General features: G+C 44.8%; 1 protein-coding gene across 1 annotated transcript; it reads right to left on the bottom strand.

Annotated features, from left to right (window-relative positions):
- Nucleotides 1-6,189: 6,189 nt before the first annotated feature.
- LOC308164285 (uncharacterized protein) lies at nt 6,190-16,150 on the bottom strand (the record flags this gene model as incomplete). The annotated part of the gene is made up of 4 exons (XM_080538419.1): nt 6,190-6,847; nt 7,288-7,544; nt 8,126-8,263; nt 15,923-16,150. 4 exons carry the CDS (start codon nt 16,148-16,150, stop codon nt 6,190-6,192), a joined length of 1,281 nt encoding a protein of 426 aa, XP_080394545.1.
- Nucleotides 16,151-17,480: the final 1,330 nt, after the last annotated feature.

Below are 17,480 nucleotides of genomic sequence, written 5' to 3'. Positions count from 1 at the left end.
TAGTTATATCAAGTTATAATTTTAAAAAAAACTACGAGAACATTTATTTAAGGGGTGTTATTCAAAGGATAGCAAAAGTATGAGCTGCACCATTATATCCACTGAGAGTTCTACGCTTGAAAAGTATTGATTGTGCCCGATAAAGAGCAAGTGGCTAGTACCAACAGTGCCACAATGAACATTCAATCTGTACATTGCAGTGAACAAACAATAAGCAAAAAACAGCCTTCTATTTTCAAACTAATTCACTGCAATTTTTCCCTCCTCCATGAAATGTGGGAATTGGGATTTCGGCCCGCTTGCTGAGCCGTTCTTCTCCATTTCGGCCATGGTGGCAGGCAGGCCAGAGTGGGACCTGTCCATCTTCATAACCCCACCAGTGGAGCCAGCGAGAGGACCACCAGCAAGGCTCCCGGGGAAGGGAATGCCTCCATTTTGGATGACAGATATCTCATTAGTCTTCATGGTCAGCCCATTGGTGAAAGCAGCAGCATACTGGTTCCACAAAGACTGTTCAAAGTTCATTGCTGGAGATCCCAGTTCCTTGGGGGGAGGCATCATCTCTGGTATCATCTGGGATTCTGAGCCCGTTGACATAAGGGCCATTGGATTATCCAAGGAGAGACGCTGGCCACGCCTTGCTGAGCTGTTCCACTTGTGCTATTCAGATTGAGATTATGATCATCATATCAGTTGTCAAAAAATCTGCACTAACCATTGGTCTAAAAATATCAGATAAAGTCTGCCAGGTAGTTTTTACCTCATGTAATAAACATCTTTCTGGCCGACACTGGAACCTGAGCGACGAACGACCACTTTGCGCATCCACCCGTCTCCAAGTACTGGCCATTCCTCCCATCCCTCTTCAGGTTTCGTTCTTTTCCTACGTGACAAACTAAAAATTGACATGAGATGAATTCTGAATCATTAGGAAAAGCATAGTGGAATAACAGAAATACAGATACAGATATGACAAGACATCAAAAGGCTATCTACAAAGAGGATTATAGGGAAATATATCCAGTAACCATTTGCTACAGAATGACCAGTATTATACACTATGGCTAGAAGTCACATAATTGATATTTGGTACTATGAACACGGCCAACAATAAACAATACCAACATACTGGTTATTGGCCCTCTTCTTGAAGTTCTTCTCACTGCCCGCCACGCTCCCGCTCCGTTCACTCTCCCCTGCAAGACTCTCCTCTTCCGCCTCCCTTCAGACAAAAATGTGTGGGTCATGCGTGCGTCATTTTCATCATCATCATCATCATCATCATCATCTTCATCATCATCTTCTACAGGTTCACACCAGTCTCCAGGAGGCTCCTCAGTAGCTCCTCCCACTTCCATCTTGGTCTCCCCGTGACGATGTTTCACAGGAGTGGCTTCATCCCGAGTATTCACAGGGCTGTCAGAGGGAGCCAGGGCCTCCGGTGGAGGTACCACCTCAGAGATGACTTGAGTCATGACTAACAGCCTTGGATAGTAGTGCCAGATAGCAGCATCCCCATCTATACAAGTCCTATGGACAGCAAGAAAAGTCAGAGTTTAATATCAAGACTCTGCCCTTACTTTTTCTGTTATTTTTCAAGGGGAAATAACAGAAAGGCAAGAACAAGGTTTTAATATGAAGTTAAAATACAGATTGTCAGCTTTTATTGGAGGACATTTGTATTGTTTAAACCATTTATAAACAAGAACACTCTCATGCATGATAGTCCCCCTATTTCATGTTTAGTATTTGGTTGCATATACACTCTGTGTTTAGAAGAATAGATTTACTATTTATTTACAAATACATGTTTCTTCACAATATACACAATTCTTGAGAAAACATATTGAATTACAAAAGGAATATAAGGTGGGTAATCTTTATCAATTTTCTAAACACCTGCAACATCACTATAGTAATTTAGACAGGTAGCAGATATGTCGTCTTTGCTTACAGAATGCATCTTGACATTTATAATAAATACCACAAGTTCAATCTGCATAGGCTTCATGTCAGAGTTAAATAACAAAATATTGTCTCATGTTCACATACAACAGCAATGGCAGTGAGTTTTAAAAATATTATAAAGTTTGAAGAAACCAAGCTTCATGTACTGTACGGCCATGTCAATAGCAAGCAGACTTAGGAAATGGTCCTGGGGCCACCCGAGGATGCTGGGAGTTGGACATCCCCCCAGCTCATTATACACAATCTTCCATAGGCGCTGAGACGTCACCTAACTAGAATATGCTGAAATATTCATCAGGGAGAAAAGTTGTTTTTTTCATTAAAAAGCTTTTTCATTACCTTCCTTCTCTTACGCATGGGTTTCTGTTGGCCATCTACGAACAGCCCTGTTTTGTACTTGAACATTGACATGTCAAGAGTTCCTCCCAGGTTTTTGGAAAGTTCAACTCGACTTCTCACACGCTCCCCCAACGGACTGCGAACGACAAAAGTTTGTAAGAAAACCTTTGGTATCCATTTGTGCTATTCAGATTGAGATTATGATCATCATATCAGTTGTCAAAAAATCTGCACTAACCATTGGTCTATAAATATCAGATAAAGTCTGCCAGGTAGTTTTTACCTCATGTAATAAACATCTTTCTGGCCGACACTGGAACCTGAGCGACGAACGACCACTTTGCGCATCCACCCGTCTCCAAGTACTGGCCATTCCTCCCATCCCTCTTCAGGTTTCGTTCTTTTCCTACGTGACAAACTAAAAATTTACATGAGATGAATACTGAATCATTAGGAAAAGCATAGTGGAATAACAGAAATACAGATACAGATATGACAAGACATCAAAAGGCTATCTACAAAGAGGATTATAGGGAAATATATCCAGTAACCATTTGCTACAGAATGACCAGTATTATACACTATGGCTAGAAGTCACATAATTGATATTTGGTACTATGAACACGGCCAACAATAAACAATACCAACATACTGGTTATTGGCCCTCTTCTTGAAGTTCTTCTCACTGCCCGCCACGCTCCCGCTCCGTTCACTCTCCCCTGCAAGACTCTCCTCTTCCGCCTCCCTTCGGACAAAAATGCGTGGGTCATGCGTGCGTCATTTTCATCTTCATCATCATCTTCTACAGGTTCACACCAGTCTCCAGGAGGCTCCTCAGTAGCTCCTCCCACTTCCATCTTGGTCTCCCCGTGACGATGTTTCACAGGAGTGGCTTCATCCCGAGTATTCACAGGGCTGTCAGAGGGAGCCAGGGCCTCCGGTGGAGGTACCACCTCAGAGATGACTTGAGTCATGACTAACAGCCTTGGATAGTAGTGCCAGATAGCAGCATCCCCATCTATACAAGTCCTATGGACAGCAAGAAAAGTCAGAGTTTAATATCAAGACTCTGCCCTTACTTTTTCTGTTATTTTTCAAGGGGAAATAACAGAAAGGCAAGAACAAGGTTTTAATATGAAGTTAAAATACAGATTGTCAGCTTTTATTGGAGGACATTTGTATTGTTTAAACCATTTATAAACAAGAACACTCATGCATGATAGTCCCCCTATTTCATGTTTAGTATTTGGTTGCATATACACTCTGTGTTTAGAAGAATAGATTGACTATTTATTTACAAATACATGTTTCTTCACAATATACACAATTCTTGAGAAAACATATTGAATTACAAAAGGAATATAAGGTGGGTAATCTTTATCAATTTTCTAAACACCTGCAACATCACTATAGTAATTTAGACAGGTAGCAGATATGTCGTCTTTGCTTACAGAATGCATCTTGACATTTATAATAAATACCACAAGTTCAATCTGCATAGGCTTCATGTCAGAGTTAAATAACAAAATATTGTCTCATGTTCACATACAACAGCAATGGCAGTGAGTTTTAAAAATATTATAAAGTTTGAAGAAACCAAGCTTCATGTACTGTACGGCCATGTCAATAGCAAGCAGACTTAGGAAATGGTCCTGGGGCCACCCGAGGATGCTGGGAGTTGGACATCCCCCCAGCTCATTATACACAATCTTCCATAGGCGCTGAGACGTCACCTAACTAGAATATGCTGAAATATTCATCAGGGAGAAAAGTTGTTTTTTTCATTAAAAAGCTTTTTCATTACCTTCCTTCTCTTACGCATGGGTTTCTGTTGGCCATCTACGAACAGCCCTGTTTTGTACTCGAACATTGACATGTCAAGAGTTCCTCCCAGGTTTTTGGAAAGTTCAACTCGACTTCTCACACGCTCCCCCAACGGACTGCGAACGACAAGTTTGTAGGAAAACCTTTGGTATCCATTTGTGCTATTCAGATTGAGATTATGATCATCATATCAGTTGTCAAAAAATCTGCACTAACCATTGGTCTAAAAATATCAGATAAAGTCTGCCAGGTAGTTTTTACCTCATGTAATAAACATCTTTCTGGCCGACACTGGAACCTGAGCGACGAACGACCACTTTGCGCATCCACCCGTCTCCAAGTACTGGCCATTCCTCCCATCCCTCTTCAGGTTTCGTTCTTTTCCTACGTGACAAACTAAAAATTGACATGAGATGAATACTGAATCATTAGGAAAAGCATAGTGGAATAATAGAAATACAGATACAGATATGACAAGACATCAAAAGGCTATCTACAAAGAGGATTATAGGGAAATATATCCAGTAACCATTTGCTAGAGAATGACCAGTATACACACTATGGCTAGAAGTCACATAATTGATATTTGGTACTATGAACACGGCCAACAATAAACAATACCAACATACTGGTTATTGGCCCTCTTCTTGAAGTTCTTCTCACTGCCCGCCACGCTCCCGCTCCGTTCACTCTCCCCTGCAAGACTCTCCTCTTCCGCCTCCCTTCGGACAAAAATGCGTCTCTCCCCAACAGAGTAGTCCAAGCTCTGTGCGTCATTTTCATCATCATCATCATCGCCATCATCATCATCATCTTCTACTGGTTCACACCAGTCCACAGGAGGCTCCTCAGTAGCTCCTCCCACCTCCATCTTGGTCTCCCCATGACGATGTTTCACAGGAGTGGCTTCATCCCGAGTGTTTACAGGGCTGTCTGAGGGAGCCAGGGCCTCCGGTGGAGGTACCACCTCAGAGATGACTTGAGTCATGACTAACAGCCTTGGATAGTAGTGCCAGATAGCAGCATCCCCATCTATACAAGTCCTATGGAACAGCAAGAAAAGTCAGAGTTTAATATCAAGACTCTGCCCTTACTTTTTCTGTTATTTTTCAAGGGGAAATAACAGAAAGGCAAGAACAAGGTTTTAATATGAAGTTAAAATACAGATTGTCAGCTTTTATTGGAGGACATTTGTATTGTTTAAACCATTTATAAACAAGAACACTCTCATGCATGATAGTCCCCCTATTTCATGTTGAGTATTTGGTTGCATATACTTTGCATGAGATAACTATCTGGGATCTGTGATACATTAAGCATTATACATTTGTTTTTTATTAATTTAGCGTGTTTACTTTTCAAAGATTTTCAAATAGTAGAATCATTGTAGCTGAAAGAAACGGCGGGAGCTCAAAAAACAATAAGCAGATAAGCCTCGCTCTCATCCGCAATGTGCGCCAATCAAGCAGACTTAAGTAATAAATTAAACGAACGCACTATTCAAGTAACTTGAAACTGATTGTAATTGTGCCAGTGTGACGGGGTGTATCTTTGCATGAATCACTCTCAGCTGGATGGCTCACGTTCATTTATTCTGTAGAAAACATACAGTGCATCAATTTGTGGACACGGTTGCAGGGTCATCAGGCTAGATTCCAGTCAGTGTTTTCAGATGAACTGAGCATACAGTAGTCACTCATACTACACAAATTATAACAATAATATGAAACAAAAATACAAAATGTGTAGATTACATAAATCCTCACTTGTGTGATCGTATAGTGGTATTTGAACAGTCAAACAATCAATTATATATATTAACAATAACAATACAATGCATAGAAAAACAGCGCAACTGGAATACACGCATGCACACCACGTGCAACACTATGACACTGGTTTAGGATGAACCACAGGTGGGGGACTGGGACTGGGACTGGGACTGGGGGGGGGGGGGTGAAGAGGAGGAGGAAGGAGGTGGAATGGGATAGGAGGCAGGGGGTGGGGGGCATGGGGGGTGGTCCTGGATGAGAAGGGGGGTGGGGGGGTGCTGGTGGTCTATTTGTGCCTGCTGCCTCTCCTCTTCATGGCAGCTGTGCACTGGGGGCAGTACCACTTCCCCTTGGGGGCTTTGGTCAGGCCCACGCAGCCGTAGTGGAACCACTCGATGGGGCAATCTTGATTATCACATCCCACCATCTCTCCGTACGACACCTGGTTGCAGATGCAGTAGCGGGGCTCGTTGGGGTCGTAGGTCCAGTCCACCTGGCTGTTAGCCTCAGACTCTGGCAGGGCCGAGGCCTGCTGGGAGAGCTCCTGGGCCAGGGCGGAGGAGGAGGAGGACGAGGACGACGACTGGTGGTTGGAAGACTTTGTGTTGCCTTTGGTCTTGCGTCCTCCGCGGGACTCTGATGCGGCGGCGGCGGGGGCGAGGGTCTGGGTGAGGGTGGAGGCCAGGGCGGAGGAGGTGTAGCCGGCCGCCTCGCGGGACAGAGAGAACTCCCGGCTCAGCTGGAAGTCGCTGTTCTTGATGGCCTCGTAGCTGGCCTTCAGACTGGAGGTCCTCCTGCCCTCCTTCATCTGTGCGGTGGCCTGGACGGCCTGTGCAGCAGCCATGGCCATGGCCATGGTGATGGCCCCGGCCCCCGCCCCCTCCCCGGGCCCGGCCGGCAGGGAGCTGAGGTTGTAGGAGGCCAGCGGCTGGGAGGAGTTCACACTGTTGGTAAAAGAACATGATTAAAATAAATATATATGAGCAATAACATATCGTGGTTATATAGTTCTCTTTTTTTTTTGTCATTGTTTTTATTTCCATATTTGCCAAGATAACTTAATCAGGAAGCAAAAAATACACCAGACAATAAAGTACTAAAAATCTGAAATAGAAATAACCCCTAAAACGCAACCCTCCCAGAGCCCCCGCCCCCCCATCCCCACGCTGCCGTCGTCTCAGGGCCTACCTAATAAACCATGTATACTTACGATTCATTTCCGTTTTCTTCGTAAAGCTCTGGGAAATAGTCTTCTCGGTCCAGAATCTCCTGGTATTTTTCTGAATATTCTGTAAAAAACAAACCCCAAAAAACAGGCAGTTAAATGGTGAGTTACTATCAATGTTTTCATCTTGATCAGTACTATATATCAAAACACACTCACCTGGTGGATGAAGATGTGGCATATCTTTTGGTCCACTGTTTGGCTGTCCGGTCATGTTCAGCTCTGTTTGTCGTGTACTGGGTGGCGATGCTTCCAACCAGGGGATCGGCTGGGTTACAGTCTGTGAGCAGGGAGCAGATGGACAGCAGCACCTTGGAGATGGTGAGGGCGGGGCTCCAGTTGTCCTTGAGGATGTCCAGACAGATCACACCCTGGCTGTTGATGTTACAGTGGTAGATCCTCGTGCGAAACGTCACTTTTTTTGAGGTAGTGGAAAGTTTTATTTACAACAAATGGCCACAATGCGATAAAAAAAACAACTTCTACTCCATATGACTCATGCACACTACAGAACAATGGACCTGAAGGTATAACAAATTCTAAAATACAAACACTTTCAAAACCTGAGGAGGTTAGGAATGTTTTGCATGACACATTGCTACTTTTCCATGTTATAAACCACAACAAGCTTTTAATCCTACCAATGACACAATTACAAAATAAATGAATTTAAAAACTACAACAGTAACTCAATAGTTCTGAGAAAACACATAGCCCCAGCCATTCCCACCCTGCCCCCCCTCAAAAGATTTGAATTCAAAAAATGGTTCGGTTCTTGTATTGGGCCTGTATCTGTGGGGCTTCTTCACTCCGCCGGTAGAGGGCGCACTTTTCCTTGCAGCCTTGGTGGCCAGCTGCTTCCTGGGCGCCTTTCCTCCAGTGGATTTCCGAGCGGTCTGCTTGGTACGAGCCATGGTTCACTGGTTAATTTGTAATGTCGTTGATCCGTCGAGTCGTAGTTCTCTCCGATGTTGGTAGATTTCTCGCGAAACGTCACCTTGGGTGGTTTGAAGGGGTAGTCGGGGGTGAAGGCGATGTCGAGGAAGAAGACCCCTCCCTCGTAAACAGAGCCTGGTGGTCCCAGGATACCCCCCCCCACATTTTGAGCATCTTTGATTGCCGCGACATGACACAGCTACGTGGCCAAATCTCTGACATTTGAAGCATCTAAGCGGGGGCCTCTCATACTTTCTCACTTGGAACGACAAGCACCCAAAGAAAACCCTGGGCGGCAGGCTATCACCTTCAAACGTTATCATAACCGGAGCGTTCAGGTTGCCACCCATCCGTGCTTTAAATCTCCTCACTTCTTTAACTTTCCCCCCCTTGATTTGCTCCCTCATTTCTTTCTCAGATATGTCCGCACAGACACCATAGATCACTCCTTTGATTCCGTAATTTTTGTTTGAGATAGCAGCTTCTACTTTTAGCCCAGCTATTTGTTTTACACCAAGCGCTTTCTTTTGTGTTTCTGCACTCGTGCACATCACCATGAGCATGCCATTAGCTAGTATTCTTGCATCTATTTCACCAACACTCTTCAGTGATTCTGCAATTTTAAGAGGATTAACTGCTCTAAACCCCCCCGTTCCATTTGGGTCCTTCAGTTTAAACACTACTTTAAACTCGGCGCTGTCAGCTGACTTCCTCATTTTCCCTCCAGGTACGTCCTCTACTGAGGAGCTTCGCTTACTTCCAACTTTCAACCCCCCCTCCCCTCCCCTGGCCGTAGCCATAAACAGTGTTCACACTTGTCCTCCTCTTACAATGCGGCTTGTTCCTACCCTGAACAAATATAGGAGCTCCGATTTAGTATACGGACAATATACAGTTCATGAAAGGATTCCACTTAGCGTTCGCTCTCTGACAGCTGTCAAACCAGCGTCCACGACTCAAAAATCCCGCCTTCCTGCTATTTAGCTATCAATGTTAGTGTTCGCTTATAGCCATGTCAGTTTACCTTTTACTATGATGCGGACGAAGCTGTTATCTGTGACAATTCCTTATTTTTCAGCCCTATTGTTTTTTTGTTTGTTTTTTTCCGAATGAAAGGCTTTTTAATTTTTGAAAATCATTGGAAATGAAATGCCATAATACGCAATAAATGAATTAGAATTTATTTTCTGACTTTTTTACTGAATTGCCCCAACCCTGCTCGATGTACATGTTGTACACACACACACACACACACACACACACACACACACACACACATATATAAACGGACATTTGAATTGAGAACACAACACAGCACAAGTGAAAGTAGTGCAATTTTACTATTGTTTCATATGTGATCAATTCACACAAATGCTGTCGTGTTCCTAAAATGTTATTTATTCAACCATTTAAGATTAAATAACACTGGAAAATAACATCCTCGATACAGCAGGAATAACGATACTTTAAAAAAAAAAAATTAAATCAAAGGCTTTTAATAAAAATCGGTTTTACTAAATGTTGAAGTGAAGCTTCGATTTAAAACACAAAGAGTCAAAACAGGATTGTTCTGTTTCAGAGGAACTTTTTTGGACAAGTTTTGATAATAAAATACAACATGAACAGACAAGGCAGGTAAAGGCAACCAAGAGGCACAACCGGTTATCTTCCAGATTATCATCCAGATTACCAGATTCATCATGTGACTGGAAAAGGAAGGAGAATATACGAACAAATGCCAATCATCACACAAATGACTCAAGTTACAGAAATCTAAATATTCAAAAATTACAGAGACATATTAACTGATTAAAACAATAATAATAATAATAAAAAACACAACATACAGTATTGCTGGAGTACCAGATAGTATTCCTGGAGTGTTCCTACAAAACACTGTTGACAACTTGTCTCTTTGGCTATGAACAACATTTCTCAGAGAGGTCAGAGTTCATGCACAGGATCCAGTATATGCTTCGAAGAAAAGTAAAAAGAGTGTTTGTTGTCTGGCTACATTCAGCCGTTTTAAACCCTAACATCGAACACAAAAAAGGTAGAAATATTCAGTGGGGAAAGGTTTCCAGAACTAAATACTAAATACATACAAGAAAAAGACTCACATCACACACACATCAATCAGCATTATCATTCGAAGTTCTGACATTCATAAAAACTCTGGGATCCTATTTAGTTACTCAAACACATTCAAACACATTCAGTAGGCACCCCGCCCTTCCCCCCACTTCCCCTCCCCCACAGCCCCCTCCCCCCCAGCCCCATCCCCATCCCCTCCTCCCATCCCCCCATCCCCCATCCCACCTCCATAGGACAACTTTTGAAATGGAGTGTTTTTTTTTTAAACATCAGAATATGTTCAGCAGAAATGTTCATATGGAGTTTCCGTTTGAGAACATCTGTGCCTAAAGAAGGCAGCCAGGTGCCCGTACCTCTCACAGTTCTCTCTGGGGCGTCGGAGGAAAACAACAGAGTCGTCTTACTAAACATGTCAGTAACTAAATCAATGCAAGCTGCTCATGGTGGCGATTGTGAGATCCATCTTCTGATCACGACACAAAAACAGACCGTTTCATTAGATCATCCGTCCCTCAAACACGGGGGGTTCACTCTGGACCCAATCCCAACGTGAGATCTGCAGCACCCCCCCCCCCCCTCCCCCGACATCCTCACAGATCACACATGGATGTCAAAGCAGGACATTGGGAGCAGAAACTTGAGCGTGGCACGTAGATCTCAGGTTGGGATTGTGGGCTACATACGACCCTGCCCCCCCCCCCCCCCGTAACAGGGCGTAACGGGGGGGGGTGAGCTGGTCTTAAAAATCTAAAGATGAACGATTACTTAATGAAAGAAAAAAAAAATCTAAACAAAACCAAAAAACTAACAAAAACAAATCATTGAGTGGATGCTCTTCAAGTGTGGAGTCCTCTGAGCCTCCCCACTAGGAGGCCCCCCCTCTAGGAGGCCCCCCCGGTCTGCTGTTGGAATACGTCGATAGTATCTTCATCCTCCATCTTCAGCTGCGCAGGTGTGTCCGTCTCATTGATGGGCTGTCCATCTAACCTAAACCTAATCTGTCTGATTGATAAACCCTGTCTTTCACAGTACGCCTTCATCAGTTTGCTGAAAAGCCACCCTACGCCTCTTTCTTTGATGGACTTTGTAGTGTCTTAGCTTCTATAATATACTGTAGAATAAAGACAGAGAGGTGCTACGTTTGGTTTACAGCTTTAGTGGTTAGGACTATAACAACAAGAGTGCGACCGGGCGCACACAATGACGTAGGCTCTTAAAGGAGCCTAGAACATAACACTCCTCCCTTCTACAATTTAAGTTGTATCTAGACAAATAACACAATACATTCTGCACATTCTCTTTAACATAACTAGGTTGACCTAACTAGTCCAGGGCCTCTTTACTTGAACATAACTAGTCGAGGGCCTCTTTATTTAGGGCTTTATAAGTCCAGTCTTTCTGGTGGGTTGCGTACTCTCTCTGGATATCGCTTGTAGGCCGCTGGTGGCTCCTGCGGTGGCTGTACCACAGTCTCTGAACCGTCTCTTATCCTTGTCTCATGCCCTGAATCTCCATCGCCTACATCCGTATCTTCTTGGATGCCCATCGGCTGTGCTGTGTCTGCCTTCTCTGTAGTTCTGCAGTGTCCCTGCTCCATTGTTGGCTGTACAGGTGTTTTTGTCGGTGCTGTTTTTCTCCAGTCGAATGCATCTGATCAATGTGCCGTCGCCACACCATGCTTGGTCCCACCTGTACTTCATAGCTTCGGGGGCCTGTCTGTGCTTGCACTATCCCACATGCCCACTTCCCACCCCGCCGATTGTCTCTCACCATGACTTCCTGTCCTGTAGCGATTTGACGCTCCCGTCCGCCATGCAGCATCCTTGCCTGTTTGTTCAATACTTCATCGCGTCTGTTTGGCGTCATGAGATCTAGGCGTGTGCGCAGAGTGCGCCCAAACATCAAGACCGCTGGGCTTTCACTTGTGGTGGCATGTGGCGTGTTCCGGTATGCTGACAAGAACCGGGCCAGTCTAGTCTGCAACGTTCCTCCATCCTGTCTGGATGCTCTGAGTCCCTGTTTGAGGGTCTGTACACACCTCTCTGCTAACCCATTTGTGGCTGGGTGGAATGGAGCTGAGGTTGTGTGTTTGATCCCGTTTACCGCCATGAATTGTGCAAATTCTTCACTGGCAAACGTTTGTGCGTTGTCACTGACTAACTGAAGGGGAAGCCCAAAACGAGCGAATGTTGTTCTCAAACACTCAATGGTCTGGGTTGAAGTCTGAGTTCCCGTGCAAAAAACCTCTGGCCATTTGGAGTGTGCATCAACGATAACCAAGAACATGTGTTTCTCAAAAGGTCCCGCATAATCCACATGTATTCTCTGCCAGGGCTCTGTAGGCCACTCCCATGGATGGACAGGGACTGGTGCTGGCATGTTGCGGTTCTCTAAGCACCCAGTACAGTTCTTTGTCATCGTTTCTAGTTGTTCATCCACTCCGGGCCACCAGAAGTGGCTACGGGCCAGCATTTTCATTTTTACTGTCCCTACGTGGCCTTCATGAATTTGCTGCAAAACCTGGCTCTGGCATTTACTGGGTACAATCACTCTCATGCCCCACAACAAGCATCCCTGGTGTGTAGTTATCTCATCTTTTCTCTGCAGGTATGGTGCAAGGTCCTTGTGGCCTGTGGCAGGCCATCCGGACATGGCATATTGGTACACCTCAGATAAGATTGAGTCTCGTCTTGTCTCCCGTTTCACCACTGAGCTGGTCAGCGGCAAGGCTTCCAGCTGTGAGGCATGAAAAACCTCCACTGCGTCCATCCTGGACTCGTCTTCTCCAGTGGCCAAAGGCAGTCTCGATAGTCCATCAGCATTGGTGTGCTGGGTTGTCTATTTATACTCAATGTCATACCTATGCCCAGATAGGAAGAGTGCATAACGCTGCAGTCTGGCTGCAGTCATTGCTGGAATACCTTTCTGTGGGCTAAATATGGACAATAATGGCTGGTGGTCTGTCACTAGAGTAAAATGTCTGCCATACAGGTATGTGTGGAATTTCTTTACTCCCCAGACAAGTGCCAATGCCTCCTTGTCAATCTGTGAATAGTTCTTCTCTGCACTATTCAATGCTCTTGAAGCAAAGGCCACTGGCCTCTCTGATCCATCCTGTAGAACATGTGACAGCACTGCCCCTAGACCAAAGGGAGAGGCATCACATGCCAGTTTCACTGGGAGTTCCGGGTCATAGTGTGTCAGTACCAGTTCAGATGTGATGAGCTGTTTTGCTTCTCTGAAGGCCTTCTCACATTGTTCTCAGGCGCGGCTCTATGGGTGGGCCTAGGCCCACCCAGATTGACAGCTGGCCCACCCAGTCAGATTCATAAAAATACATTTTTTTAAAATAATAAAATATTTTTAAAGTTTAATTTTCACTAACTAATGCGGGGTACACACATAAGGAGTTTTTGGCCGATTTTGGCACGATTTTCGGATGTCTGAAAACGACAGAAAACGCCCGGTTATCAGATGGATCTTATGCGGGGTACACACATACGGATTTTCTGCGATTTCAGCGATTTTCGGATGTCTGAAAACAACAGAAAACGCCCGGTTATCAGATGGATCTTAACATTTTCCTATAACAGAATCCTGGGGTGTGAGGTGTGTTAAGAGTCAATCTCTCCCGGCAACCTGCTCGGAAAATGGGCGTGGCCGACAATCGTAAATGTGAAATGTGTTCAATACTTCCGACCAGAAATCATAGGGTTGCCAGATTGTTTGGTGGAATTAGCGGTTTTAGACTGTGGTTAGGGTGGAAAATGTCATTCCCATCTGGCAACCCTGCTCGCCAATCAGGAAGCGAGCTGACTAGTCAGGGTACTACGTTAGATAATAATAACTTTATTTGTATAGCGCTTTTCCTGCAAACGTTGCGGCTCAAAGTGCTTTAATCATTATATAATCTTAATTTTATTATTTTGTAATTTAAAGGCAATATTAAAAGGATGGGTTCACGCGAGATTTCTGGCTTGGGGAACGAGACTCTAGACTAGAGAGTCTGGAATCTGTCGTTCCCCACGCCCATTTTCCGAGCAGGTTGAGAGTTGATTGACAATTGAAGAGAATTGACTCTTAACACACCTCACACCCCAGGATTTTGTTATAGGAAAATGTTAAGATCCATCTGATAACCGGGCGTTTTCTGTTGTTTTCAGACATCCGAAAATCGCTGAAATCGCAGAAAATCCGTATGTGTGTACCCCGCTCAAGGCTGTTCAATCCAAGATTTTGTTTCTTCATGTGTGGGGTCTGTCTCAGATAAGATTTCGGTTAAGATTTTGAAAATCCTTATGTGTGTACCCCGCTTTACTGTAATGTGAATAGTTTTGTCTTGGAAATGATTAAAAGTATGTATTAATACTAATAATATTCAACTTCCTCTCTTACGTTTACATGGCTTCCTCTTTACGTTTACCGTACTCTGATTGTTCAGTTGACCGTGACCAGTGTCAAGTGTCAAGTGTCAGTGTCAAGTGTCTGTCAAGTGTTCAGTGTGCGCGCTACGATGGCTAAACAGCTAACATTGTCCCGCTTTCTTAAAAAGCCACGTCTGGAAGTCAGTGAAAATAATGAAAGTTTGGACCAGGCCATGTCCAAAGACAGAGAGGAGGATTGTGATGAGATGTGTGCTGGCCCTGGGGATGAAGAAGGAGAAACGGCCACAGCTTCAACATCTAATGCTAACTTGAGCATACACGCTAAAGCTCCACCGAAGCGACCGACATTGCCACCGGCTTGTGAAGAGCTAACTGGTAGGACTACACCGTCGGATCTGTCAGCCATGGAGGAACCAGCCACTCAACCAAAGCTGGTAACATTCCCTACCACTGTAATAGATGGGAAAGCGCGCTCCTTCAATAGAAATTGGTACGAGAAGTTCAAGAGGATGGAATATAGTAAAGAAAGAGACGCTATTTTTTGTAAAGTGTGTCGACATTTCCCAGAGGCGCACACGGAGTTCACTTTTATAAGAGATGGATACAAAAATTGGAAACGTCTCCGGCAGGCCTGTGACAAACACGAGTCTAGCAAGCCGCATGCTGTTGCCCTCACCAAGTTGGATGGGTACAGGCAAAGCCATGATATAGAAATGTATTTCGTTATACTGTGTGTATTCGTTCATTTATTTGTTCATACATTCATTTATGTACCTATATATTTATTGTTAATTCTGTCAGACTTGGTCCTCCATAGTTGATGGTTATTGGTTAATTCATTGACTATTGCGTGCGCTTGAATGCCTTTCGTGTGTGTATTATAATAACTTGTTTGGCTGTCCGTTGCATTCTCTGGGTAGACAGGTACTTTATTTATTTTCCGTTCGTTTCATGGTCTGCATAGTGATCTCCTCCAGTCCCTGCGAATATTTTGCGTGCGTGTGCGTGTGTGTGCATGCGTGTTGGTCGTACCCAAATGTTTCGAGCACCCACGGGCAGAAACATAAATCGGCGCCTATGATCGCGAGCCCGGTTGTGTTCCATCCATCTGGCTGCTCATACATAGGTCTAAAACGTGCGGTGATGAGTTTCACTCAGGCCCACCCAGATTTTTCCAGGCCCACCCATCAGCCACTTTCTGTATCCGCCACTGATTGTTCTGTCCACATCCACTTTCTGTTCTTCTCCAGCAGCTGGTTGAGGGGCTGCAGTACTGAGGAGAGGTTGGGAAGAAAGCGCCGATAATAGTTTATCAGCCCTGTGAATGATCTTAGCTGTGTCACATTCTGTGGCTGCGGTGCCCCAACCACAGCGTCTACCTTGTCTTGTGTTTTGTGCAGTCCACTGCTGTCGATTTCATGTCCACAGAAAACGATTCTCTCCTTGAAGAACTCACACTTTTGCGAATTAGCCTGTAGTCCATACTCCTCTAGCCGTCTGAGGACATTCTCCAAGTTGGTCAGATGCTCCTCATCTGTTTGTCCAGTGATGATCATGTCATCCAACAGGCATTGGGTCCCTGGGATACCCTGAAGGATCTGATCCATAGTGCGTTGCCAAATGGCCGGGGCTGATGCAATACCAAATACAAGCCTGTTATATCTATACAAGCCCTTGTGCGTGTTTATGGTCAAGTACGGTCTGAATGTCTCCTCAACAGATAGCTGTAGGTAAGCTTGTTTCAAGTCTATTTTGCTAAAATGTTTCCCCCCAGCCATAGCTGCAAATATGTCATCTATACGGGGCAGGGGATACTGATCTACCTGCAGCTTGGGATTCACAGAGACCTTAAAGTCACCACACAGCCTGACAGAGCCATCTTTCTTTATGATAGGCACCACAGGGGTGGCCCAATCACTTCTGTCAACCTTTGACAGGATACCTGCATCCATCTTCATCTTCACCGTCCATATACATTGAGAAGTCCTCAGTGTCACTGTTTTGATGACTGGAGTTCTGTGACTCCACACGTTCATTCTGAAAATGCATTATGGGCTCAAACACTTGGGGAACATCGGGTTTGTTCTTGCGGATGGGGCATAAACATTTGCGTTTCCGGCAGCGGACAGGTTTTCGAGAGTCAGGGTTCAGCATCCCATTTCTGCAGCTGGCACACATCCCACAATCCTTCGTGGTGAGGCAAGCCATACACTGACCACAAGGAAGCCACTTTCTGAAGGTAATTTTTCGATTGTCCATTGGACTCTTGGCCCTGCATTTAGGACAACAGGATTTCTTTCTTTGTCTTTCAGTCTGTATATGAAATACCACACTTGGAACATATGCAAATGCAGGTCTCAGACCCAGCCTTCCCATTGGTGGAGGACGGTGGCCTTGATGTAGGGCACCTAGGCACTTTAGTTGCATTGTGCTTCATGCCATCTGCATCATGGTGCCTATGAGTGACAGAGGTTGGACTTTTTGTGGCTGGAAAGAGGTGGGGGTTTCTGTCTGGTTTGCCCATGGAGCTGGGACTCAGAGGGGACATGCTGCTGTGGTTGGGTCTGGGAGTCTGGCCTGTGGTAGGACTGTCTGCCCGATCCCCTTTGTCGATCCAGCTGGACTCAGAAGAAAAGCCACCATCCACTGAGGGAGAATGTTCCATTGTCACTTTCTTCCTTCTCTTATGCATGGGTTTCTGTTGGCCATCTACGAACAGCCCTGTTTTGTACTCAAACATTGACATGTCAAGAGTTCCTCCCGGGTTTTTGGAAAGTTCAACTCGACTTCTCACACGCTCCCCCAACGGACTCATGTAATAAACGTCTTTCCAGCCGACACTGGAACCTGAGCGACGAATGACTGCTTTGCGCATCCACCCGTCTCCAAGTACTGGCCATTCCTCCCATCCCTCTTCAGGGGGGGGGGGGGTGAGCT

This window comes from Nansenia antarctica (assembly GCF_963989245.1).
Source record: "Nansenia antarctica genome assembly, chromosome: 8".
Classification (NCBI taxonomy): Eukaryota; Metazoa; Chordata; class Actinopteri; order Argentiniformes; family Microstomatidae; genus Nansenia; species Nansenia antarctica.
This window is presented reverse-complemented; position numbering and strand designations above follow the sequence as displayed.